General features: G+C 37.9%; 2 protein-coding genes, 1 long non-coding RNA gene and 3 other non-coding genes across 10 annotated transcripts; 1 reads left to right on the forward strand and 5 right to left on the reverse strand.

The window, feature by feature from the left end:
* Nucleotides 1–456: 456 nt before the first annotated feature.
* LOC103979902 (probable apyrase 7) lies at nucleotides 457–7,698 on the forward strand. Of its 5 annotated transcripts, none has more exons than XR_010486246.1 (5): nucleotides 457–829; nucleotides 2,332–4,329; nucleotides 5,157–5,476; nucleotides 6,854–6,936; nucleotides 7,075–7,698. XR_010486246.1 is itself a non-coding variant. In XM_065105302.1 (4 exons), exons 2-3 carry the CDS (start codon nucleotides 2,490–2,492, stop codon nucleotides 5,450–5,452), a joined length of 2,136 nt encoding a protein of 711 aa, XP_064961374.1. In that variant the 5' UTR covers nucleotides 457–829; nucleotides 2,332–2,489; the 3' UTR covers nucleotides 5,453–5,476; nucleotides 7,075–7,698. The 5 variants fall into 5 exon arrangements, 2 of the variants coding, with proteins under 2 accessions (XP_064961374.1, XP_064961373.1); XR_010486245.1 differs by having other exon boundaries at nucleotides 6,854–6,932; XR_010486244.1 differs by lacking the exons at nucleotides 6,854–6,936; nucleotides 7,075–7,698 and adding exons at nucleotides 6,159–6,322; nucleotides 6,403–6,715.
* Nucleotides 7,699–9,239: 1,541 nt separating this feature from the next.
* LOC108953451 (uncharacterized) lies at nucleotides 9,240–11,008 on the reverse strand. Its single transcript, XM_018829461.2, has one exon. It carries the CDS (start codon nucleotides 10,177–10,179, stop codon nucleotides 9,430–9,432), a length of 750 nt encoding a protein of 249 aa, XP_018685006.2. The 5' UTR covers nucleotides 10,180–11,008; the 3' UTR covers nucleotides 9,240–9,429.
* An 874-nt stretch (nucleotides 11,009–11,882) lies between these two features.
* LOC108952938 (uncharacterized) lies at nucleotides 11,883–19,398 on the reverse strand. Its single transcript, XR_010485695.1, has 3 exons — nucleotides 18,759–19,398; nucleotides 13,950–14,223; nucleotides 11,883–13,793 (listed from the first exon to the last, which is right to left on the reverse strand). It is a non-coding gene; the product is annotated as an uncharacterized LOC108952938 (long non-coding RNA).
* TRNAC-GCA (transfer RNA cysteine (anticodon GCA)) lies at nucleotides 16,424–16,495 on the reverse strand. The gene has a single exon. It is a non-coding gene; the product is annotated as a tRNA-Cys (tRNA).
* On the reverse strand, nucleotides 16,633–16,704 carry TRNAC-GCA (transfer RNA cysteine (anticodon GCA)). The gene has a single exon. It is a non-coding gene; the product is annotated as a tRNA-Cys (tRNA).
* A 4,181-nt stretch (nucleotides 19,399–23,579) lies between the features above and the next one.
* Nucleotides 23,580–23,651, reverse strand: TRNAC-GCA (transfer RNA cysteine (anticodon GCA)). The gene has a single exon. It is a non-coding gene; the product is annotated as a tRNA-Cys (tRNA).
* Nucleotides 23,652–24,823: the final 1,172 nt, after the last annotated feature.

The raw sequence follows: 24,823 nt of genomic DNA on the forward strand, positions 1-24,823 counted from the left end.
GTTTTTTTTAAAACTTAAATTATATATATCATTATATTAATAATTTATTATGAGTCAACATATCACGTAAACAAACTCAAATATATTAATTCAGAATTGATAGGATAAACTTATATGTTATATTTTTAAAAATATAAAGATTATTTTAGATATAAATAAATTAAAATAACTCATGGTTAAAATCATAAGAACTAAAATAGACCTTCATATTTTTTTACTTAAATTATCTATATTATTATATTAATAAAATATTTATATACTATAATTTTAAAAATATAATGATTATTTTAGTTACAAATAAACAGTATAAGTTAAGTGAAAAATCACATGGCCCTTAATCCATTTTGCTCCGTCGGATCCATTGTTTCAAGTTTGGATCCGCTAGCTAGAGCCGTTATCGTCTTCACGGCTTTGCACGCGGTTCGAGTACAGTTACTAATCTGTTGGCTCGATCCATTGTAAGAAACAAAAAAGGAATACGTAATTAGGTACAGCGTTGTCTCTCCAAAGCCCTCCTCCCCTCTTCACAAAACTCCTCGCTTCGGAGGGGGATCGCCGCCACGCCACGCCACGCCGCCACCCTGCTCTCTGTCTCCTCCGATCCGCGGATCGCCGCCACCGCACCTGGATTCTCCGTCTCCTCTGATTTTGACGATTGCCCGCGCCAATCGTACAGATCCCGGGCGTAGCTCAGCCCTCTCTCCCCGATCTTCACCCTCTCCTCCCACCGCACCTCATTCCTTGATCTCCACGTCTCTGCTGGGTTCCTCCGTCACAGCCACCGATCTCCAGGGCTCCCTGGGGATCCATTCAAAGATAGATCGCCGAGGTACTGTATCTTTTTATGCTAGATTTGTAGCTGGAGACCTTGAATTCCTCCTTATCTGCTAGATAGTCTGTGTATTTACTCTAGTTTCCTCGCACTTTGCGAGGGCCGAGGATGATTTATATTCGTAATTTGAGATGTGTGAAATCAGAATATTCGAGAACTTATAGAATGCAGTTTAATATTTTTCCTTCATCTTTGATAAAATATATAACTTTCTGAAAAGTCATATGAAATTAAAAATGGAAAAAACAAAATAGGCATAGAAGGTTACAACGAAAAAACAAAATGATTCATTAAAAATGATTGTTGTATAACTACTATAATCGTATTATTAAGTATTAATGCAGTGAAGTATTAATACATAAATTTTATATGAATTGAAAACAAATCACCTCTATTTTTTAAGATAGCTATTTACCCATTTCAACTTCAATGTTTCTTTAATCACTTTGTGGGTGAAGTGTGAGGTGTTGAGGTAATATAATAATAATTAAATAAAATAATTCTGTGATGGGGATGCCCATAGAACTTGACATTATTCTCATATCCTATGACCTCTTCCTTCTTTTTTATGACATCCAACTTCCTAAGAGATCAAGGATTAGTTTTTATCTCTGTTTTCTACATCAACATGCTTTCTTCTTTGTTTTACTGGTGGTAGACAATAAACATTACAACAATGGTGGAAGATGATAGATTTGATGATTACAAGGATTAATGAACACATCAATCAATTTCAGCATCTCCTCTGATACATAGTTTTTTTTTTTTATTCTTCTTTTCATTTTGTCATCCCTCTTCATCATCTTCTGCTTCTTAGTTAAGGAAAACCAGAATCGTAGACAAAGCTGATAATTTGCTGGCTAGATTGACCATAATCTGCAATTTTATGCTATCACCCAGTTCTTTTTAAGTAGGTAAATGCCTTCTATGATGAATTGCATGCTCCGTATCCCTTCTAATACATCTATACTCTGTCGAAGTTCTATAAACATTTGCTTGCAATAATGATGGGAAGCTTTTTCTGGTGTCGTAAGGATATTTTTGTCAGATCTTAGTGAAATGAGCTTGTTCTTTTCATCCTGGAAATAATTTATGATGTCTATTTGTCAGTAAAAATAAACTTTCATATCTCTGCTTTGATATTTTTAAAAAAGATATTAGTTTATATGTCATTGCTTCTTGCTATTACTACCTATTATTTTCAGAAATTTTATCCAAAATTCTATTGTCAGTAGTTAAAGATGCCATCTGGGTGCAAAGACTAATGTCCACAACATCTGAGAAGAAAGAACTAATATCCACTGTGCATTATCATTTTGAAGTTTGGTCAACACTTTTGTTGGTTGGCATTACAAGTAGTGACAATCTTGTGAAAGTTCCACAGTTTTCAGATTCAGCATAATGCTTATAGCTGCATGGCCTCTGATCTGATGCTTGCTGTTTATCTTTGTATTATTGATCAATCCAGTCATTGTAGTTGATAACAAATATATTTTCAGGTACAAAGTTGTATATCACAAAGTTGCTGATTGATTCCTCATATTTATTTGGTGTTGGCGACAAACCAGAGGCAAATGATATTTAGTGACACTGCAGTACTTCATCCACTGTCTGCTAAAACAAGTTCTATTATATCACTCCTGAAAGGGAAGACAGCATGCGGCTTTCCTTGTCTCTGCAAGATCTAAAATCATTCTCTAAATTAAATTCAGGAGGGGTGGATGACCTTGTAAATGATAGGAGTTATGGACGTGCAAAACATCTTCGTGCTCTTCAAAGGGAAGGTGCTGCATCAAGCTTTTCGAAGGAGAAATCCTCTCCGTCAACACCAACCAAACGGAAGATATGGGTACGAGCAACAATATTTGTCATTACAGTTCTATTATTGATCTCATTGATCTTACTATTCTCAAGATTCTTTCGTACTTATTGGTCACGTGAGGCATCTGAGTATACCATTGTACTCGATTGTGGTAGTACTGGGACACGGGTTTATGTGTACAAGTGGGCTGTTGATCAAAATGAAGGCACTAGAAATTTTCCTATTGCATTAAGGTCTTTACCTGAAGGTCCTCAGAGAACTCCTGCAACACAAAGTGGTCGTGCATATCATCGTATGGAAACGGAGCCTGGTTTTCATAAACTTGTTCATAACGAATCTGGTTTAAGGGCTGCTTTGCAGCCACTTCTTCAGTGGGCTGAGACGCAAATACCAAAACATGCTCACAAAGGTACATCTCTGTTTCTGTATGCTACAGCAGGAGTTCGAAGGTTACCCAGTTCTGATTCAGAGTGGCTGCTGGAGAAGGCATGGACCATTCTGAAGAATTCATCATTTTTATGCAGGAGAGACTGGGTTAAGATTATATCTGGCATGGAGGAAGCATATTATGGGTGGATAGCTCTTAACTATCGTATGGGTTTCCTGGGTTCTTTACCAGTTGGAAAAACATATGGTTCACTTGACCTGGGTGGTTCATCATTGCAAGTTACTTTTGAAACAGAAACGCCCACACAAGATGACACAGGCATAGAATTGAGAATTGCATCTGCTAGTCACCATCTTAGTGCTTATTCTTTATCAGGTTATGGATTGAACGATGCATTTGACAAATCTGTGGCTCATCTTTTCAGAAAGATCGTGGGTACGACAGATAATATTAATAATGACAAGTTACAGCTTAAACATCCTTGCTTAAATACTGGCTATAGGGAGGAGTATACATGTTCTCGCTGTACTTCAGCTAGCTTAGAAGGAAGTCCTTTGATTGGAGGGAAAACCATGACCAAAGGTCTGACTGGAACAACTGTTGAACTGCTTGGTGCTCCTGAATGGGATAAATGCAGTGCACTTGCAAAATTAACAGTTAATCTGTCTGCATGGTCTAACCTTAGTTCTGGAGTTGACTGTGAACTTAAACCTTGTGCTCTCAGTGATGGTTTGCCTCATCCACATGGGAAATTCTATGCCATGTCAGGTTTCTATGTGGTTTTTCGGTTTTTTAATTTGTCTTCTGAGGCTTCTCTTGAAGATGTGCTAAAAAGGGGTCAGGATTTTTGTGGAAAAACATGGGAAGTTGCAAAGAATAGTGTTGCTCCACAACCTTTCATAGAACAATATTGCTTTAGAGCCCCTTATGTTGCATCCCTTTTGAGGGATGGGTTGCACATTAAAGATAGCGAGGTTATAATTGGTTCTGGTAGTATTACTTGGACCTTGGGGGTAGCCTTATTGGAGGCTGGACAAACATTGTCCAACAGAGTTCCACCACAGGGTTATAATATAGTACATGCAGACATACATCCGGCTATTCCTCTATTATTGCTTTTGATGTCAGTTGTATTACTTTGTTGTGCACTATCATGTGCAAGCAACTGGATTCCAAGATTTTCCCGAAGATCATACCTCCCACTTTTCAAGCATAACAGTGTCACAAACTCTGTTCTTAATATCCCTTCCCCTTTCAAATTCCAGCGGTGGAGTCCTATTATTTCAGGTAAGCTTCTCCATTGATGATAGTTTTGGTTCTCATATGCTTTAATCTTCTCTTTATGAGCCAAGAAAAAGCCTTTTTTCATCCGTCTCCAGAATAGTTCCCTTTGGCTGTTACATAATCCAGAAATGATGCTTGTTAGCATTTCTTGGCTACATTTATCACATAGTTTTCCTTATTTGCCACATTTTAGAATAGAAAAACACTGCTGCTCTTCTTGTAATTATGGTGGCTGGGTGATGAAATATTTCAGAGTAAAGGATAATAGTGCTGTAAATATTCTGAGACTGACAGTTGATATTGGTTGGTGTTTTAGTTAAAGTTCATGGTTCTATTTTGACGTCCTCTTCCTTTTCTGTAAAGAACCTAATTTCATGCTTTCTGAACGAACTTCTGTTGACATTAAAGTCATTCCAATAGGCTATTTGAATTTTTGTGATATTTGCCTCTATCAGCTCCTGCATGATTGATAAGCAGTATAATTTTAGATTGTCAAGCTGTATGATGATTCCAATAACATCTTTCTATCCGTAGAAATTTCTGAAGTCCAGGAAAATGCCATGAATTCTGCAGGTGTACCATTTCAATTGTTTTTAAGCCAGTGGATTCATGAGCTTGATCAAATGATGTTTACTAATTCTGCTGTAATGATGGAAATTTATTAAAGTATTGGAAGCCAATTGCTTTCAAAATTATCAGCTTTTTTTTGTTACGTAACTAGATTAATCAAATGAAGATTTTATTGGCATGTTGCTATTGTTCATTGACCAAAAAAAACCAAAAACAGCATATGATCCTTTTCAATTTGTTTTTTTCTTTTAATATATTAGGTGATGGAAGGATAAAGACACCACTCAGTCCTACAATTGGTGGTTCTGGGCAGCACCCATTTAGCATGCGACATGATTTGGGAGGCAGCAGCATACAGCTTAGTGAATCTTCTGTGCATCCCTTGGTTGTTTCTCATAGTTCTTCATCTGGTAGTTTAGGCCAAATGCAGTTTGGCAATGGTGCGGGAACCTTCTGGCCACCTCACCGGGGTCAGGCAACACTTTCGAGCCGGAAATCTCAGTCAAGAGAAGATCTCGACTCTTCATTGGCAGAAGCTCACATGGTGAAGATTTGACCTAGAGGTTGCACTGCAGACATGGTACAAGCTCTTAATTCTTTTTATTATATTTTCCATTATCTGGAGCAACTTCAGTAAAAAAGTTTAAACTAAAAATAACAAGGAGTCAGAGAAGTCAACTTGTAGTTCACTTCCAAATTCTCATAATCCTGGAAGACTCTGCCTACTGATTGCTGTAGCTTTGTGTGTTATGTGGTTCTTCTTTAGCAGGTGTTCAAATGTAACAGATCAAAATATCTGATGATATATCAACTTGCAACATTCTCCACGGCCGTCACACTTTATTTCTAACTTGATGGTTCTCCACCTTTGGCCATATTTATATAACAATAATGAAGTATTTTCCTTCGGTTTTCATAAATGATAATATGAATTTAAATGGTCTCATCCAACTATCACCATTACAGTAAATGTTGTTTGATGCACACCAATGATACAGTCGTCATTCATCTGGAATGACAAGCATGAGGTGGGGGTTTGTTTGGTTTTGTTGTTCAGCTTCGCTGAATGTAAGCGGTTGTGTATATCTTTCTTTTTGTAGGAAAAAATGTAATATTGATTATAACTGAGAATAAGCAAAATTACAGAGATATTCATACTGTAGAAACTTGCATAGTTGCTAGATGTTTTTGCAAATATAGTTGGACAAAGTCAATTTAGTTGAAACTACTAAAGGGTCTCTCATGTTTTTTTGGTGGTTCAGGTTGGATGAGATTCACAAACCACAAATATTTATGATGTGGTGTGTGACAGTCTGACTCACAACTCTTGGTGCATCAGTTAGTGACTTTCAGAATCTATATGATAATACGAAGTTTAATTAAGTTGCTGAACATTGCTCTGTTTGTCAACTGCCAATTTTTCCCGGTAACTCTATGAGTTGACTATTTCTGCTTGAACTGCATCTTGGACAATGGAGAACTAATTTGATGTTTCTGATTTAATAGGCAAACAGAAGTAGACGAGGTTTTGGCTAGCAGCTAATGGAAAGAACTTTATCACACTGCCGGCAAGATGAATTAAGATTGCCCTACTCTCATTTCATTTCCTGTTGCAACCATGTGAAGCCCCATTGGCTTAGCAGTTAAACTAGTGATACTGGATACTATGTGTCCAAGGAATCTGTTATATAGATCATTCTAATCATTAAAGGAATTCCATGATTTCTTTAAATCTACTTCGTTTCAAGCATGCCATAGTCTACGATTATTTGTTGATCTCAAATATACTATATAAAAAGATGGTGCCAGTATGCCTTCAGTTCTTGGGAAACTATTTTTGTTTGTGCTCTTTTCATTCTAGGTTAGATCTATTTGCAATTCTGAAACTTCTGTTGTTGCAGTTGATTGTTCCACTTGACCTGTTCGATCATATTTCAAGAATTCATTTCATTTGTAGTTGAACTCTCATGTTTGGAACGACAAGCTTTGATGAATTCCATTTCGGAGGCTTTTCTTCAATGAGAGCAATTAACTTTGTAGGTGATCTCCCAATATTTATTTCTGTTTGCAATAGTTATTTACAAGCATTTCAATTGAGAGCAATTAAATATTCTCTTATTGTATTTAATAACTTTCAGATCTTTCCTGTGACATCATATAATAATAATTATTTTCTAGGCAAGATGCTCCAAATTGAACCTACCATGGACCACAGCCTCAGCTTTCTTCTTCTCCATTCCTCCTTGAGTTTGTTTGACAGATCATGTTCTACCAAACTACATGTATAGAAGGCAGTGGACACCAGCACAGTGTCCAAAGGATCCTCTCAAGGAGTGTGACAGGCCACCATCAACACACACACAAAGCTGGATCTTTCTCTGCTGGACTTGGAAACCAACTTGTCCAAGACTGATGACAAGTTATTGATTAGATTAATCGATTGATTGAATGCTGTTATCTTTTGCATGCTCAGAGCTATTGGCCTTTCAGTTCTTCCAATTGAAGATTTCCTAGACTCACCATCAACCTTGCTGAGAGACCACAAAGGTATTATCTCTTCCAATGCTAGCTTGTGTCATATGCCACAAATTCTGGTTTCTTTCACACTAATCTGCTGATAGTTTGATGTCCTGAAACACTGGTTTAGAATTTGCACTGGCCATTTATAATATATAGCTCACTGTTAACAGGGCCAGTTACTATTTGATGAAGAGAATAGCAAAAAGTGTAGAGATTAAGAATGTTTATAACCAACAAGTATTATGGTTGTGATTCAATCAATGACACAAGCATTTTAAATCAGCCATGCATTGCAGACCTGCAACAGGTCAAAATCTTAAATGATGTGCTCTTCCTTGTGGGGATCATTACAAGTTTCTCTTAAGACAAAGAGAAGTTTATATAAAGTGAACCTGTCATTGTCACCTTGAATCAAGACTGGGACTTCGATAGGCACAGATGACCAGACAATTCATGAAATGACCTCTTGGTTTGTAGAAGAACACAAGAAGTTTCAGGACTCTTATAAGTAAGAAATGTCTTTCTTCTTGCAAGAAGAGCATAGTAATATATGAAATGAGTGGATCATCCTAATCCATTAAATTCTGAAGTCCCTGTTGTGTTTCTTTATGATAGAGACATAGTTCTTCCCTTGCTGAAATAGTGAATGGTCACAGTCAATGCCATGATAGATGAGTTCTAACCACCCCAGGACCATGGTCAGAGACAACTGAGTGAAAGGCTGCAAATATTGACATGGAACTGTTCCTGTGAGCAAAACTGATGTGGATCCTCAACAAACCAATTCTTACAGTAACAGGTTATTAAAACTGAAATCTCTGATCTTGAATAAAAACATAGGAAAAGAATTAAAGAATAAGCGCATAAACAATCACAAAAAACTGAGGTTTTATGATTCTAACAAATTTGACATTACAGGAAATGATGGGGATAAGGTTAACAATGATCCTTTTATCCTCACAAATATAGTAGCATAGTGGACAGCCATTTTGATGAGATCAGACAATATGTGTTCTCATCTTTTCCCAAGTTAGCATTTGCATACACATAATAAAGTTTGGGACTACATCAGCAACCTATATCAAGTGTTGGCTGTATATTTTTAGGCAAGTAATCAAGTTCTTAAAAGAATAATAGATCTGTCTGATGACTCTTTGACTTTATATATATATATATATATATATATATATATATATATATATATATATATATATATATATATATTCTGAAAAAAAGAAGAGAATAATGTGTCTGTTTATACATTAAATACAGCAAAAGAATCCCTATGGCTGGAAAGAGGTAACAAATTAAATGCTTTTGCATGATATCATGTGAAACCTTCTCTGATTCAGTCTGTTGCTTCTTAAATGATTGGAAGAGCAGTTAAGCTCTTCATACTAATATGTAAATATACACATGAAGAGGAGTGGTGATTCATATTTCTAGCAAGCAGCAACTGCTTGTACTGAAAAGTGTGTCACAGAGTGCAGGAAGCAGGAAAAGCATGTCTGACAAAAGACAAAGCATGAAGATCTAAGGACATCATCACCATCATCTTCTATCATATATTTTGGTCTCATTTTGTTCGATTTCATATGGAGAAATTTCCCCAAAATGTGGCTTCTGTTGGAGTAGATTATACTGGAAATGAGAATGTAGCAAAAGGTTGTTGTTGAACACAAGAGTTAGTATGATCTCCTCGATCAAATAGTAAGCAAATCCACACAAACACCAACCCAAGAACAGATCCTGAAATCCTCAAGGGAGACGAAACTTGAAATCCAAAGACGAAGAAAGAATGCAGACAGGAGAGACGAAAGAGATTGAGAGCCATGAATGAGATGTCTGAATTCAGGTAACATAAAGCAGCAGTCACAAGAGGACGGATGTGAAGTAGTTTTGGAGACTGTCGTACAGCAATTACCTTTTAGTATTGGAAGGGTTTTAAAGAGCTATTAAGAAGATGATGGAGGAGATGGAGATCAGTTGACGTGCATTTGCCTTTGCCATCTTCTACTGCCACCGCCGGCTACTGAGAAGCCGGATCTGCTCCCGGTTTTTCTTGATGAAATCGTCGAATCGCCGGTTCAACTCGTCGTGGCTCGCGGACGCCGCCGGTGGCTGTGGCGGTGGAGGCGACTGCTCCCCGATCATTTTCCTCGCGGCATCCGTCGACTCGATCTCGGTCTCCGCCACCGCCACCGCCTCGTCCTCCTCTTCCACCGTCGTCATGCTGCTCTGGGACTCCGGTTCGACGCTCCTCTTGCTCGCAAGCGCCGACGAAGCCGTGGACCTCTCGCCGGACTCCGCCGTGAGGCACGATGCTTCGGACGGCGAGCGCTCAACGGGATCCGGTGCTGGAGTCGCCATGGTCGTCGGAGGCGGCAAGATACCCGGCGACGGCCCCCGGAGAAGGCCAGCAGTAGGCGCGGGCTCGAAAGTTTTGAACCTTCTGGGACTCCCGGGCTCCGCCGTCCTCTCCTCCACCGCCCATTGCTCGCGGTGCTGCATCTGATCGGAGAGCTTCCAGATGGCGAGGATAATGAAATGGACGGCGATGAGGAGGTACGGCGGCGCGAGCCAGGAGCGGAGGGAGGCGCAAAAGCCCGGGAGGGCGGAGGACAGGACTTCAGCGGCGGCGGGGACAGCAGCCCTGGCGGCGGCGCCGCAAGAGACGACGCCGAGGAAGCAAAAAGCGACCTTGGTGGCCCAAATCGCTGTCTCGTAGCCGCTGGTCTGCGAACTCCATTTCGTGGCCGCCATCTCTGCAAACAATCTTACAAGAAGGAAGGAACACCTCGAACCAGAGAAACACCCAAAATCCAAGAGCAGGAGAGCTGCGATTAGGAGTGCGACGCCATTGTCGGCAACCCTCGAGCTTTCTCTGCGATGCGGGGGAGGCAGAAGGCGTGGGTTCGAATTCGAAGTGGAAACTGTAGGCTATTTATGGCGGAGGGAGAGAGAGAGAGAGAGGAGGGCGGAGTTAATTTCCGGCCAAATGACTTCTGTTTCTCGTGATTTGACCTAATTACACTGTACGAAATGTCATTCATTGTTGCTTTAATTGTCGTGCGAAGGAAAAGATTACAGCATGTGAAATGACTTAACGGGCCTCCACGCACATCAGCCGTTGGATGGACGATGGAGGGTTGATAAATTTTCGGCAAAGCGTTAATAAAAGCTAAAAAGCAAAAAAAAAAAAGTAAAAGGGATACAGTTAAATTCCGCCGCTTTGGCGGCGGATGCGGTGAGTCGCCAGATGTAGCAAACAGGAAAGGATGGGTTCCCAGTGGTCAAGCTATCAGTCGGGCCCTACAGAATCGAACCAATAGTGTCCTCGGTGGGACAAAACACACACGAGGTCAGGTACGGCGGATCAAAAAGTGTTCCTTGGTCATCAAGGTGGTGTGATTCTTCACATGCATCACAAACTTTTTGTCCCCAATACAAGTTAGAAATCATCCATATTAATATCAAATTTTACTTGTAGGTTATCAATTTTAATTATTATTTTTTGTCTCTGATCGCAAGGAAAGGTTGTGAGTGTCGATAGATCATCAGAAAAGAAATATATTATTCATTTACAAATAAGAACAAGGAATATGGATATCACTGACTGACAAAAGAGTTGGTATCCAATCCTCACGAATTAGTACTACCATGCCACTTGAAATCATCAAAGATGCATCAAACAAATTTGAATCCATATATGATGAAAGGATATCACAAGGTAGGACCTACTCTATCAACATCGTTCCAACTAATGATCTTATTAAAGTGTAACACAAAGGGCTCCTCGATGAGAAAATTTTGCTGGCATTGACTTACAAACCAAATCATTTTGGAGAGAGAGAGAGAGAGAGAGAGAGAGGGGGGGGGGGGGGATAGTGTTTTTGTCATAACTATAATAGGATCAGTGTTGTTCAAGAAACATGTTAATGACTCAGCATACAAGAGGAGCACTATTTAGAAAGAATAACTTTGGAGGTAGGAGAGTTAATGATCCATATACCAACACCTACTCTCACATGAAGAGTTTCTTTGGGGATCCATAATTATTATTATATACAACCGATACTTCATTAAAGTCTACATGTTACTATCCTTCTTCACTTAAATAAAGAGATTCTAAGTTCAAATCATTGTGGTAGTGGTTATCCAAGACTTCGAGTCAACCAATGCATGCCATGAAACAAAAAACATTATTGTTGACTACTACACTTCCCATTGCTTCTCTCAGTTGGTGGATGGTCCTGAAGGACAAAGAGTGGAGAAAAGGTTGACTATTTGATATATATGTGAGACTTGACCCCTTCCTTTCACCAACTACATGACCTGGTCAACAATAGGTTAAAAAGAATATATATATATATATATATATATATATATATATATATATATATATATATATATATATAAAACATACCAAAACTTAATAAATTAGAGAAATACTAAACCTACCCATATTGATCCTAAAATGTCTCTAACTCACATTGACTCACTAGTGGGAGAGGAGGACAAGAAGGCTGCCATCACCTTAGATATAACTCAAAAGAAGATTAACCATGTTTAAGAGACAACACAACCCAAGGTCAAGGACAAACCCTAATATGTATAATGCTAAAAAAATCAGTAGTTTAAAAAAAAGTTACAAACCCTAGAAGATGTTGAGCAACTTAGATGATAAAGAATTTGATAAATCATTATATGGGTTTTTTTGGGTTTGAATTCTTCTTTCCTCACTTATCGTTAAGGATTTAAAGAAGCTTCATGCGATCAGCTTCAATCAGGATATGCAATCATCCTTGTACTATAATTCTCCTAAAAACACACTTTTAATTTGCACACTTGTGAGTCGACAGTACAGTTTATATAGTCTTCCAAGCACAAGACAAAATGTAAGCCACTAGAAGCTTCTGCACCCTCCATGAAGGCACTTGAAAGTCGAAAACGACACTTATAATCCTAAATCCTAAACCACTTGGTCATCGTAGTAAGAACCAGTGCAAGGAAAACAACCCACATGAAAACAATCAACCCTCGCTCACCACTTTATCTTGCTTTTGCACCAAGGTAGCAACTCCAATGGGCTGATGATGACACCCATTGGCTCTATTCTCCTCCAACTTTCTTTTTGATAGGGCATATACAGGCGACGCACACTCCTAGGCAGCGGCCTGCAGCCACATCATCACCGGGCGTCGCACAGAGCTGAGGTGGCAGATCGCAACATGCCGGGTTCGGATCCCCGCAATACTGTACAAAGCCACCCATGGTACCATGCCACCTCGAAAAATCCGAGCTGACGTCGCTCGATGTCGTCCCGAAAAACTCAGGACGGTGCCGCAAGGTACGTGGCCACCCTGAAAAGCTTGGGGCGGCACCGCTCGACATCAATCCGTACGGGTTGATCGACGCCCACGTGGGAAGTATGGGTCGATCGCCCCAGCGGTCGACAGACATTAATTGACCAAGTACAATTGGCTCCGCACGTAGGTATAAAAACTCACCCCTGGTCAGTACCGGGAGGAGAAAAGGGAAAAAAAAACTAACTTAATCTTAGGAGGGGTCGAGTCGGGTCAGGAAATCTCCCGATCCCGACTTGTGTGCAGAGATCCGATAAACACATGACGAGACATTGGACACATGAAGACTGACACCCATCTCCTCTGCCCGAGTATCGGACCAAACGACCCTATGCATATGGAGTCAAGCCTTGCCGTGACTCCCCAACCACAAATATAAAGAGACACTAACACTTTTTTTTTTTTTCCTTCGCCTTTGTAGAAAAGTGTTAGGTAGAAGGTGCGGAAGATATTTTCTTGTGAGATGAAAATTCACGATATGATTGAGGATTAAAATATTCAATGATATTTATTTATTTTATTCATACTTATCTAATGATATTCTCCACATGGTAACAAGTTTGCTAACGCTGTGATTAAATCAAACTAACTGTAGTCTGACTTTTATCTCTACGAATAAGATGAAAAAAAAAGTGACATGTTAAGAGATTAAAAATACTATTGACCTGCAAAAAAATTCATTCCCGATATGCATCGTTCTGATGCTCTAGTAGTCGATTCAAATATTAACAAGTATTAACTTTTAAATGTAAGAATGTAGAGACAGGTCGCATACCTGGAGAGGGTTCTTGTTTGATGTTGATGGAAGATGAGTGACATGGACATCTCTGTGAAAGAACGGGACCGATGGAGTGGATCAGTGAACCCATCATACAGGACGGTGGGTGAGAGTTGATGCAGAGGCAACCCACTCGGTGTTTGGAGTTGTCATGGTTGGAATTGGTCTACGTACGGGCCCCATTCATGCCTCTGATGTTGAACGGATCGCCAGTCTGTACTATCTGAAATGAACTGATGAAAGGTAGCCAAAGTTGATCAGTTCGTCAAATCCAACGTAAAGTTGAATCTCAGTCGGTCTCAAATCCCATCAAAATATATCTGGTTTCGATTCAGACGAGTCGAAAATAGATATCGATATCTGTAATGAGTAGATGTTCGAATCTGAACCTGTCTGATTTGATGTGTCTGCACCCAAATCTAACTCTCTATTCGAATGTTTCTCGGATCGATCAAAGGATTTCTGAGGTCGCATGTTTGTGAATCATGAATCTCGTATTATTCTGCACATTTGCCGTGATTTCTTTCTTGTAGGATTGTCTGAGGGACCAAAGGATTTGACGTGCACAGATCTCGAATACGCCAATCAAAATGTTTTTGCACATCTCGAAGCAGCATAGCACGATGGAGGAGATAGATAAATCATGATATGAAATTGATACACCTACAAAAAAGCATACAAGTGTAAATTAAACACATAAGGGTATATTTTTTCATGCAAATTCACCTTCAATTCGACATTCAATGTACTATTTAAAGAAGGATATTTCCTTGAGAAATGTTCAATACAAAAAAAAAACAAATAAACAAACCAAGTAATTGACTTGAAATTGTTGGAACATTATGATTTGTTGTTGTGGTTTATAATGAATGGAGCAAGAGTACAAAAATAAATAAATTATAAAAAAAAAGGAATACTCCAAGAACAAAATAATAATTTATGTGAACTAAAAAGATAGAGGAGAATGAAAGAGCAATAAGCTTCATTTCTATAGCTGTTTAGATGGAGTCTGAGAATAATCAATAATATGCATGGCCTTTCACAACTGGAGCAGTAATATAATATTTCAATTGCACTTAGCTATTGTAGTTGTCTGATAAACCCCACTTGTAATATATAGCTCATACCTAACTACAAAAGCCAAAAACTTCAATCACTTAGAAACATTGATCCTTCCACCTACACATCTATCTTATATTGCCTGCAATCTTTGTGCTCTAAATACTGACTCTCATACAGCAGGTATGGGGGATGCTTCTTCCTAACCATTATCATATGGTTGCATCATCAACAAACAGGCACTAGAATTCATAAACAATTGACACCTAATTTAACATGATTCGAATTTCACTAAACAGCTATGTAGCTATTTTCTGTGCAGTCATGATGACATTTTTTAGGACAATGATGAAACCATTGATACAACAGGGAGCAGATTGTGACTTGCTTATTTGCATTGTCTAATGCCTCATGCATCAAAGATTGTGAGTGAGATATATTGACTTGAGCAAACTGCATCAGTTGCACTAATCATGAACTAGCATCCAAATGACATGGTTTAGCCATAACATTTATCAAATCTTCGTACAGTATGGCAAAAATTACACCAACCAGCAAGCACATCATTGTGGCATAATTAAATAACAAGAACCTTTTTTTAAATCCTAAAGTAAGTCAACAGCTTTGTTACACTCCATGCCACTTATTGCCTGTTAGATATATCTGATGAACAACAAAGTAAAAAAACAAAAAAGTAATTTACATGCTTGAACATATAACTAATTTGATCTTAATAAAATCATGCATGGTTTAATCATGAAACTAATCACATTGTGTGGCTGACAAGCCGCCTAATTAAAGTACTTACTCGGATTAGGAGCTGTATAGGATAAGGATAATGATTCGATATTTAAAATATGACAGCACAGATTTTGCTACTAGAATAAAACTGCTAGCAATCAAGACATCTGTTGCTAGCCCATTAAAAATATCTTGAACTGACCATGTCTCCAACATGCACAAAATAAACAAAGCCATCTACTAAAGTAACAAGCAACGTTGATGTCTCAACCTAAGCCATTATTGCAGCATTTGATTCAGAAACCCTTGTCATTTCATTATAACAGTGAACAGCTCTTTATTTCGAATACTATTTCAGTGAAGTACTGTCTCTAGTTGAAGATTGCTATGTCAGAAATTTGCTCATATAACGTGACATCTGGAACTATTGTCTTTGCTAATCTTAATATAACAGAACCATCGATCTGCCAATAAATCCAGCCAAATGAAGTTAGATCAGCATTTCATTGCTTGGAATAGGTATCAACATTCTACAAATTCATCAAGATTTCTTGGAAAAAAATTAAAGACAGTCAAAAACTTCATACAAACCTTTTTTTTTAAATCATGTCAAAAAACATAATAAACTTAAACTTGAAAAATTGGTCCCACACATTAGATGGATTAGGACAAGATTTAATTTTTATTTAACAAACATAATACGTCTTACAGTAGATAGAAGTACTATCATCATACTCTATTTAACGTTCTGAGATCTCATATATGATAAAAGTAAATTACCTATTATTATCAAAGATTACTCATGACTATAATACAAAAAATTATAATGTTGATATCTCATGTACAATAAAATAAGTTGTCTATTGTTATCGGATATTACTCATGATTATAATACAAAACATTATAATGTCAGGTCGATAATACCGATTTAGATTTTTTTAAGGATCATAGACCAACATTTTAATGCCCAAATGACATTAGTAGGCTAAAATTTGTAGATCATGAAACAGTTGATAATATTGAAAGCAAACAACCAGAAAATATTATAAATGAAAATTTTCATAGGGCCCAACCGGGTTCGAACCGGTGACCTCTTGATCTGCAGTCAAATGCTCTACCACTGAGCTATGGACCCATTTTTGTTTAATTTTAGGGATCATAAATAACATTATAATACCTAAATGACATTGTTAGAACATAAATTATAAATCAAGAGACAGTTTATAATATTGAAAGCAAAAAACCAGATAATATTATAAACGAAAAATTTACAGGGCCCAACCGGGTTCGAACCGGTGACCTCTTGATCTGCAGTCAAATGCTCTACCACTGAGCTATGGACCCGTTTTGATTAAATTTTAACTGATTTTTATTTCAACAATATGAGCTAAAATTTTAAGCTCAGGTAAACATGAAAGAAATACATGTAAACATTTAAACACCAATAAACACAAAAAACATCAATCGCATAATCTTCCATCATAAATAGCTAAGTTGGAAGGTTCCTGTTCTCATTTTATGCATGTTATGGGAGAAAGTGTGGACGACAGACATATCTAGCATAGCAAATCAGATCAACCTGTAAAATAAGTTGGGTAACTGTCCCAACCAACAGTATGTTATTGTAATTTAACTAACGTTTTGAATTCTCAGTGGGCTAATTCTACTTATACTTCTAGTAATGCTACATGTTTAAGTTACAGATTATGGACAAATTTAAGATCAAGAAAGCACAGATTTAGAGATTTTGACAAAATAAACCATCTTTCAAGTCAGATAGATATTTTGATAAAATAATCATCCTGTTTTCTTATACAAGTCAGATAGATTTTTCATGTTTGCGAATGGACAACATCCAAATTATTAATTAATAGGAAGAATTTGTCAATCTACGTCTATTAAAAAGATTTATTTTCTTCGGTGCAAATAACTTTAATATACTTGGCATTTTTTGGCTAAAGGACATATTATTGTATTAGGCTGACAGAGTTCCACTGATAAGTCTACTAAAGGATTTCTAGTCTACCCGAAGAGATTATGTCAATTTTACATCTTCATGTGAACTCCCAAATAATTACTGTACATACTTCAACATAACATCTTGCCATTTTTCCAACTTGATTTGAACTTCTATATCAATGCTATATAATCTCTCACTAGAAAAATCTTGTCCAAATATGAGAACTCGATAACTTAATAGATCAACATCCAAGCTTCCTATATATCCAACAGAATCTAACCCAAACGAGGGCACTGCATACACATTACGCATCATTTTTGAACCCTAATCTCATAAATGGCTAATAATAAAACAAGAATAATTGTAAAGATATCTATATATTATCCCTTTTGTCTGATGAAGAACTGTCGTCTCATGATCTTGTAAATGCAGCACTTCCTCATGTTACTTTCAGAAAAAGATCCTTTGATGAGTAACAATCAGATATCTGGCTGCATTTCTTAGATCAACATCCAAGTTTCCTACATATCTGGCTAAATCTAACGCAAAGGAGGACACTGCACGGACATTAAGCATCATTTTTGAACCCTAATCTCATAAATGGCTAATTCAAAAACAAGAATAATTGTATAGATATCTTGTATTGCCCCTTTTGTCTGATGAAAAACTATCGTCTCATGATCTTGTAAACGCATCACTTCCTCATGTTACTTTAAGAAAAAGATCCTTTGATGAGTAACAATCAGATACTTAGATGTCTTTCTATAAGATCTTCCTATGATGAGGATCGAAGAAGAGCTCGGCGGTACATGTCTCAGCAGATTCAATGGTAGAAGATTCAGGAAAGCAAGACTTCGAATCCCATTACTACAAGATAGATTACATGATACCAAGAATACCATCCAGTGTCAGGCTGAACATGGTCATAACAGAACCAAGAATAATACTATCAATTGTGTTTCCAATAGATAAAATCACAGGGCTACCAATTCAAGTCCTTTTTGTCCCTAGCGAAAACCTGCAACAAAAATCGGTCTTATGTCTCGATAAATCCATCTCAAACTCTACATCCTTACTCATAATAATAAATTATAATATTCTACAAGAGATGAGAACTGGTGTTTGGATAATCTTGAAGCACCTTGAATGTCCTGGGAACAATGGGAATTTTCATGCCCAATTTCAGGTTAAATTTCCATTCTCCACTCGATGCCCCAAAACAAAACAATCTATCAATTGACTAACGATTAGTACTGGTCTGGTTAAGATCCAAGTCTTGAATCTTACATCCAGTGCATACTTCTTTGAATCCAATCCGTCCTAAGCACAACCACCAAAAACTAGCGATTCTTGTACCATATAGAAAGTAATTACTCCGATGTAACGCTACCAATTCGTAGAAAGGAGAAAAACTGAACGGTCCAGCAGAAGAACAGACCTGAGAAGCCCATTCGACGACGGAGGAGATCAATATATGAGGTTTCCACGACAGCACACCGGTCGAGAACTCGCTTCGGCCGATCCCGCCGCAGCAGGCGAGAGGAGGGGAGCCGCCGAATGAGGAGGACAACGAGGGGTACCGGAGGCGGATGAGGCGGCTGAGATCGAGACGCCAGAGCTAGGAGGAGGGAAAGGGGAAGGGGGGGGGGGGGGGGGAGAAACCCGTCGCGGTAGTCTGGTAGAAATCGATGGCGAGCCCTCGCGGTTTGTTGCTTTTGGCGGGCGGTTTGTTGCTTTTGGCGGGCGGTGTTGTGGCTCTTATTACCGGTTCAACTCGGAGTGAGTTGTTGTGGCAGTCCGAGTCCACTCGTCGCGACATTGTGGAGTCGCACCGCAACTGGACTGTATGTTTTATAAGCCACATTGACCATCATCGAGCTTTTATCGCACATTGAATATTTTATTTCTGCATTCTGTGGCTCCATCATCGTCTTCGTCGATGGATGACCACCAGCTTTTGGGGCCATGAACGGTGGCAACCCGCCTCCCATTGCATTCCCCGTCAGAACGCAGAACACAGAGAGAGAGAGAGAGAGAGAGAGGCATGGCGATGATACCTTGGACTCTTGCAGTCATGGACCGCGGCCTCGCAGGGAAGAATCACCGGGGCGTCATGAACTCCATCTTCATGGCTGCGCCTTCCCTTCGGCTTCCGTTACCTCCTCCGACGAAATGTATGATCTGAAGAGAGTTGATGTACGTGATCTTACCATTATATAGCTCGAATCCTGATCGCCAGCTTATGGTGATGCCAATGTCCAAGTCACTGGCGCGATGTCTGTCCCTTGCCAAGCCGTGCATTCCCTTGTTCGAAGCCTGCACACAAGTGGCTCATCTCAGCAAAATTCATGCCCTTGTAATCACCAAGGGGATCTCCCAGAACCGACATGCGCCGAACGCTGTCCTCCTCCAGATGTGTAATAAGCTTCTAAGATCCCATTCCCGAGCGAATTCCCCGGGCACGGTCTTATTAGCCCTTTACAAGCAGCTGTTACGGTGCGATGCCAAACCCAACGGTGTCACCCTCTCCCTTGTTCTCAAGGCATGTCCCGATCTCAAAGCTATTGGTTTGGTAATGGATGTTCTTCCGCAGTCGGCTTTCGATCCGATACTCTGGTGCTGAACTCGTTGATCCACGCTTATACTGCTTGTGGGTCCGTAGGATTTGCTCACGGCGTGTTTGATGAATTTCCTGACAGAGATCAAATTGCTTTGACTGAGCTGATAAATGGTTACGTTCGTAGTAGAGTCTATGGACCTGTTCTCCCGTATAAAAGTATCACAATAAGTCATAATTCCATTTGATTTGAAAGCTGAAAGAGAATCACGAGAAAGTTGTTGGTGTTGAATAGAGACTAATTGTTGATCAAGACGGTCATACCAAGTATCGATTGGAACAATAATTGAAATAAGAGTGGTTGGCACGATGATTTGTGAAGTTGACAATCACTCGTAAGTATTGTCTTTATTCTAGCCTTGGACCAAGGATGCCCTCATGCTCAAATCCTTTACAAGAAACGAGTCAGGAAAAAAATTAATAAACATATTATTTTATTTATAAAATTGAGAAATAGAAATGATATTTCTTTTAATATGAAGTACATAGAACATCAGTGAGTGTTAAAATATTGGTGTTTAAATTAAGTATTTGTGGAACTAGTGTGAGTGATAGATATTTTGTTACCATCACCAATGATGATGTCTTCATTATCTCTATAGTCGTTAGTTGTAGATGAGGAAGACATGTTAAGAGTATGAACCATTCCGATAGATCAAACTATAAAAGAGGGGAGGTTGCTGCTTATCTCGATCTCCACTATTTGAACTTACATGACCGAGGAAGACCGTACATTCGAGAATTGGATGAGAGGTCTACTAATAGACATGCGGGTGTGAGAGAGGGTAGAGGGGCAACCACAATGATGTCTATCAGTAAAATAGCAACGACGATGGTTGGTGTTCCTTGCTAGCTTATGAGGAAGGTGGTAGGCAAAGGGGCGACCATAGTTGGCGATGTTGTGCACCCCCGAGGACGAGGAGGTCGAGAGGAGGCGACAAGCCTCTAGTTGTCTGGAAGCTATCGAGCGACCGCAATGAAGCAAAGAGGGAGCGCTCAAGGCAGAGAACGCTCGGTGGTCGATGAGGAGGAAAGGGAAGCGCTTGGGTTAGAGAGCGCTAGGTAGTGGGTAAGGAGGAAGGGGGAGCGCTCCTCCGTTCGAGCAACAATCAATGAGGAGAAAGAGAGAGGAGTAGTTCTCTAAGGAGAGGATGTTGTTGTTGCTACAGTGACAATAGCAAATCAACAATTTTGGTGCAGGTCTACGATGAGAACCATTAGGGAAACAAGAAAACTCTACAATTGATTGAAGCTTGAGGCAAGAGGAGGAAATCGAGTAACGACGATCAACAGAGAAGAGTGATTATTGTCGTCAAATAGTAAGGACGGGGATGTTTTACTTGAGACACCTCAAGAGGAGCTCCGATACTATGAAGAATTGAGAAATATAATATAACATATATGAATAAAATTTATTGAGATAATAAATATTTAAACAGGTTTTGAGGGAGAGATTTTCCTTAATCACTCACTCAAATCATGCAATTAGATTAGTTATTCAAATCGATCATCAAATCATAAGAAAATAAGAATATTATTTCATCTGTATTTCTATCCTAATCTTTTATTGGGGTTGAGCTTTATGGTGCACTACATGAATTACTGGTAAGAGTGAATTGGCACCCGAGAATGAGAGATTTATGGTGCACTACATGCGATAGATCTGTTGGAACATTATGATTTGTTGTTGTAGTTTATAATGGAGCAAGAGTATTAAAATTAAATAAATTAAAAAAGAAGAAGAGAATACTCCGGGAATAAAATAATTTCTGTGAACTAAAAAGATAAAAAGGAGAATGCAAGATTAATAAGCTTCATTTCTACAGTGATTTAGATGGAGTCTGACAATGACAATGACAAACCCCACTTGTAATATATATAGCCCATAGCAAACTACAAAAGCCAAAAACTTCAATCGTTTAGAAACATTGATCCTTCCACCTACACATCTATCTTATATTGCCTGCAATCTTTGTGCTCTAAAGACTGACTCTCATACAGCAGGTGGGGGATGCTTCTTCCTAACCATTATCATATGGTTGCATCATCAACAAACAGGCACTAGAATTCATAAACAATTGACACCTAATTGAACATGATTCGAATTTCACTAAACAGCTATGTAGCTATTTTCTGTGCAGTCATGATGACATTTTTTAGGACAATGATGAAACCATTGATACAACAGGGAGCAGACTGTGACTTGCTTATTTGCGTTGTCTAATGCCTCATGCATCAAAGATTGTGAGTGAGATATACTGACTTAAACAAACTGCATCAGTTGCACTAATCATGAACTAGCATCCAAATGACATGATTAGCCATAACATTTATCAAATCTTCGTACAGTAAGGCAAAAATTACACCAACCAGCAAGCACATCATTGTAGCATAATTAACTAACAAGAACCTTTTTTTAAATCCTAAAGTAAGTCAATAGCTTTGTTACTCTCCATGCTACTTATTGCCTATTAGATATATCTGATGAACAACAAAGTAAAAAAACAAAAAAGTAATTTACATGCTTGAACATATAACTAATTTGATCTTAATAAAATCATGCATGGTTTAATCATGAAACTAATCACATTGTGTGGCTGACAAGCCGCCTAATTAAAGTACTTACTCGGATTAGGAGCTATATAGGATAAGGATAATGATTTGACGACTAGAATAAAACTGCAAGCAATCAAGACATCTATTGCTAACCCATTAAAAATATTTTGAACTGACCATGTCTCCAACATGCACAAAATAAAAAAAGCCATCTACTAAAGTAATAAGCAACGTTGATGTCTCAACCTAAGCCATTGACGCAGCATTTGATTCAGAAACCCTTGTCATTTCATTATAACAGTGAACAGCTCTTTATTTCGAGTACTATTTCAGCGAAGTACTGTCTCTAGTTGAGGACGACTGTCAGAAAGTTAGCGAAGTACTGTCTCTATTTGAGGATGGCTATGTCAGAAAGTTAGCGAAGTACTGTCTCTATTTGAGGATGGCTGTGTCAGAAAGTTGCTCGTATAACGTAACATATGGAACTATTAAATTTGGTAATCTTATTATAACAGAACCATAGATCTGCCAATATATCCGACCAAGTGAAGTTAGATCAGCATTTCATTCCTTCAAATAGGTATCAACATTCTACACAATCATCAAGATTTCTTAGATTGTCATAATATAACTATAGAAAAAAAATTAAAGACACTCAAAAACTTCATACAAATCTTTTTTTTTTCAATCATGTTAAAAAACATAATAAACTCAAACTTGAAAAATTGGTGCCACATATTTGATGGATTAGGACAACATTGAATTTTTATTTAACAAACATAATAGGTCTTATAATCTTACATTAGATAGAAGTTAACAAACATAATGATACCATCTTCATACTCTACTTAACATATCTCATTCACGATAAAAATAAGTTATATATTGCCATCAAAGATTACTCATCATTATAATACAAAACATTATAATGTCAAGTTGATAATATTGATTAAGAATTTTTAAGGATCGTAGGCCAACATTTTAATGCCCAAATGACATTAATAGACCAGAATTTGTATTTCATAAAACAGTTGATAATATTGAAATCAAACAACCAGAAAATATTATAAATGACAAAAAATTTATAGGGCCCAACCGGGTTCGAACCGGTGACCTCTTGATCTGCAGTCAAATGCTCTACCACTGAGCTATGGACCCATTTTGATTTAATTTTAACTAATTTTTTATTTCATAAATAAGAGCTACAATTTTAAGCACCCATAAACTTGAAAGAAATATGTTAAACATTTAAGTACATAAACATCAATCGCATAATTTTCCATCACAAAGAGCTAAGTTGCAAGGTTCTTGTTCTCATTTTATACATGTTACGGGAGAAAGTGTAGACGACAAACATCTCTAGCATAGTAAATCAGATCAATCTGTAAAATAAGTTGGATAAGTATCCTAACCAACGATATGTTTTTATAATTTAACTAATGCTATGAATTCTCAGTGGGCTAATTTTACTTTTTCTTCTAGCCATGCAATATGTTTAAGTTGTGGATTATGGACTGATTTAAGATCAACAAAGTATAGATTTGGAGGTTTTGACAAAATATGTCATCTTTCATAATCTAATTTAAAATAATCATCCTATTTTCTTATATAAATCAGATGCATTTTTCATGTTTGCAAATGGACAAGATCCTAATTATTAATTAATAGGAAGAAATTGTTAATCTATGACTATTAAAAAGATTTATATTTTTCAGTGTAAATAACTTTAAGATACTTGACATTTTTTGGTTGAAGGACATTATTTTATTAGGCTGACAAAGTTCCACTGATAAGTTTATTGAAGGATTTCTGGTCTACCCGAAGAGATGATGTCAATTTTACATCTTCATGTGAACTCCCAAATAATTACTGTGCATACTTCACTAAATCATTTTTGTTTCAAATGATAAAAGTTTTAAGTGCAAATAACTTCTATACTCTTTTTTGCTGTAGAACTATTAGGACAACACAGTTCTATCATTCGTCTGCTAGAGGATTTCTGGTCCAACATAACATCTTCTGTCATTTTTACAACTTGATTTGAACTTCTATATCGATGCTATACAATCTCCCACTAGAAAAATCTTGTCCAAATCTGAGAACTCGGTAACTTAATAGATCAACATCCAAGCTTCCTACATATCCAGCTGAATCTGACCCAAGGGAGGGCACTGCATGCACATTACGCATTATTTTTGAACCCTAATCTCATAAATGGCTAATTCAAAAATAAGAATAATTGTAAAGATATCTTATATTGTCCCTTTTGTCAGATGAAGAATCATAGTCTCATGATGTTGTAAATGCAGCACTTCCTTATGTTACTTTCA

The sequence above is a fragment of the Musa acuminata genome, chromosome BXJ2-4, assembly GCF_036884655.1.
Source record: "Musa acuminata AAA Group cultivar baxijiao chromosome BXJ2-4, Cavendish_Baxijiao_AAA, whole genome shotgun sequence".
Taxonomy (NCBI): domain Eukaryota; kingdom Viridiplantae; phylum Streptophyta; class Magnoliopsida; order Zingiberales; family Musaceae; genus Musa; species Musa acuminata.

Coding starts and splice junctions, on each gene's coding strand:
- LOC103979902 (XM_065105302.1), top strand. CDS start 2,490: ATGCGGCTTTCCTTGTCTCTGCAAGATCTAAAATCATTCTCTAAATTA. Junction 4,330..5,156: donor GTGGAGTCCTATTATTTCAG/GTAAGCTTCTCC, acceptor TTAATATATTAG/GTGATGGAAGGATAAAGACA.
- LOC108953451 (XM_018829461.2), bottom strand. CDS start 10,179: ATGGCGGCCACGAAATGGAGTTCGCAGACCAGCGGCTACGAGACAGCG.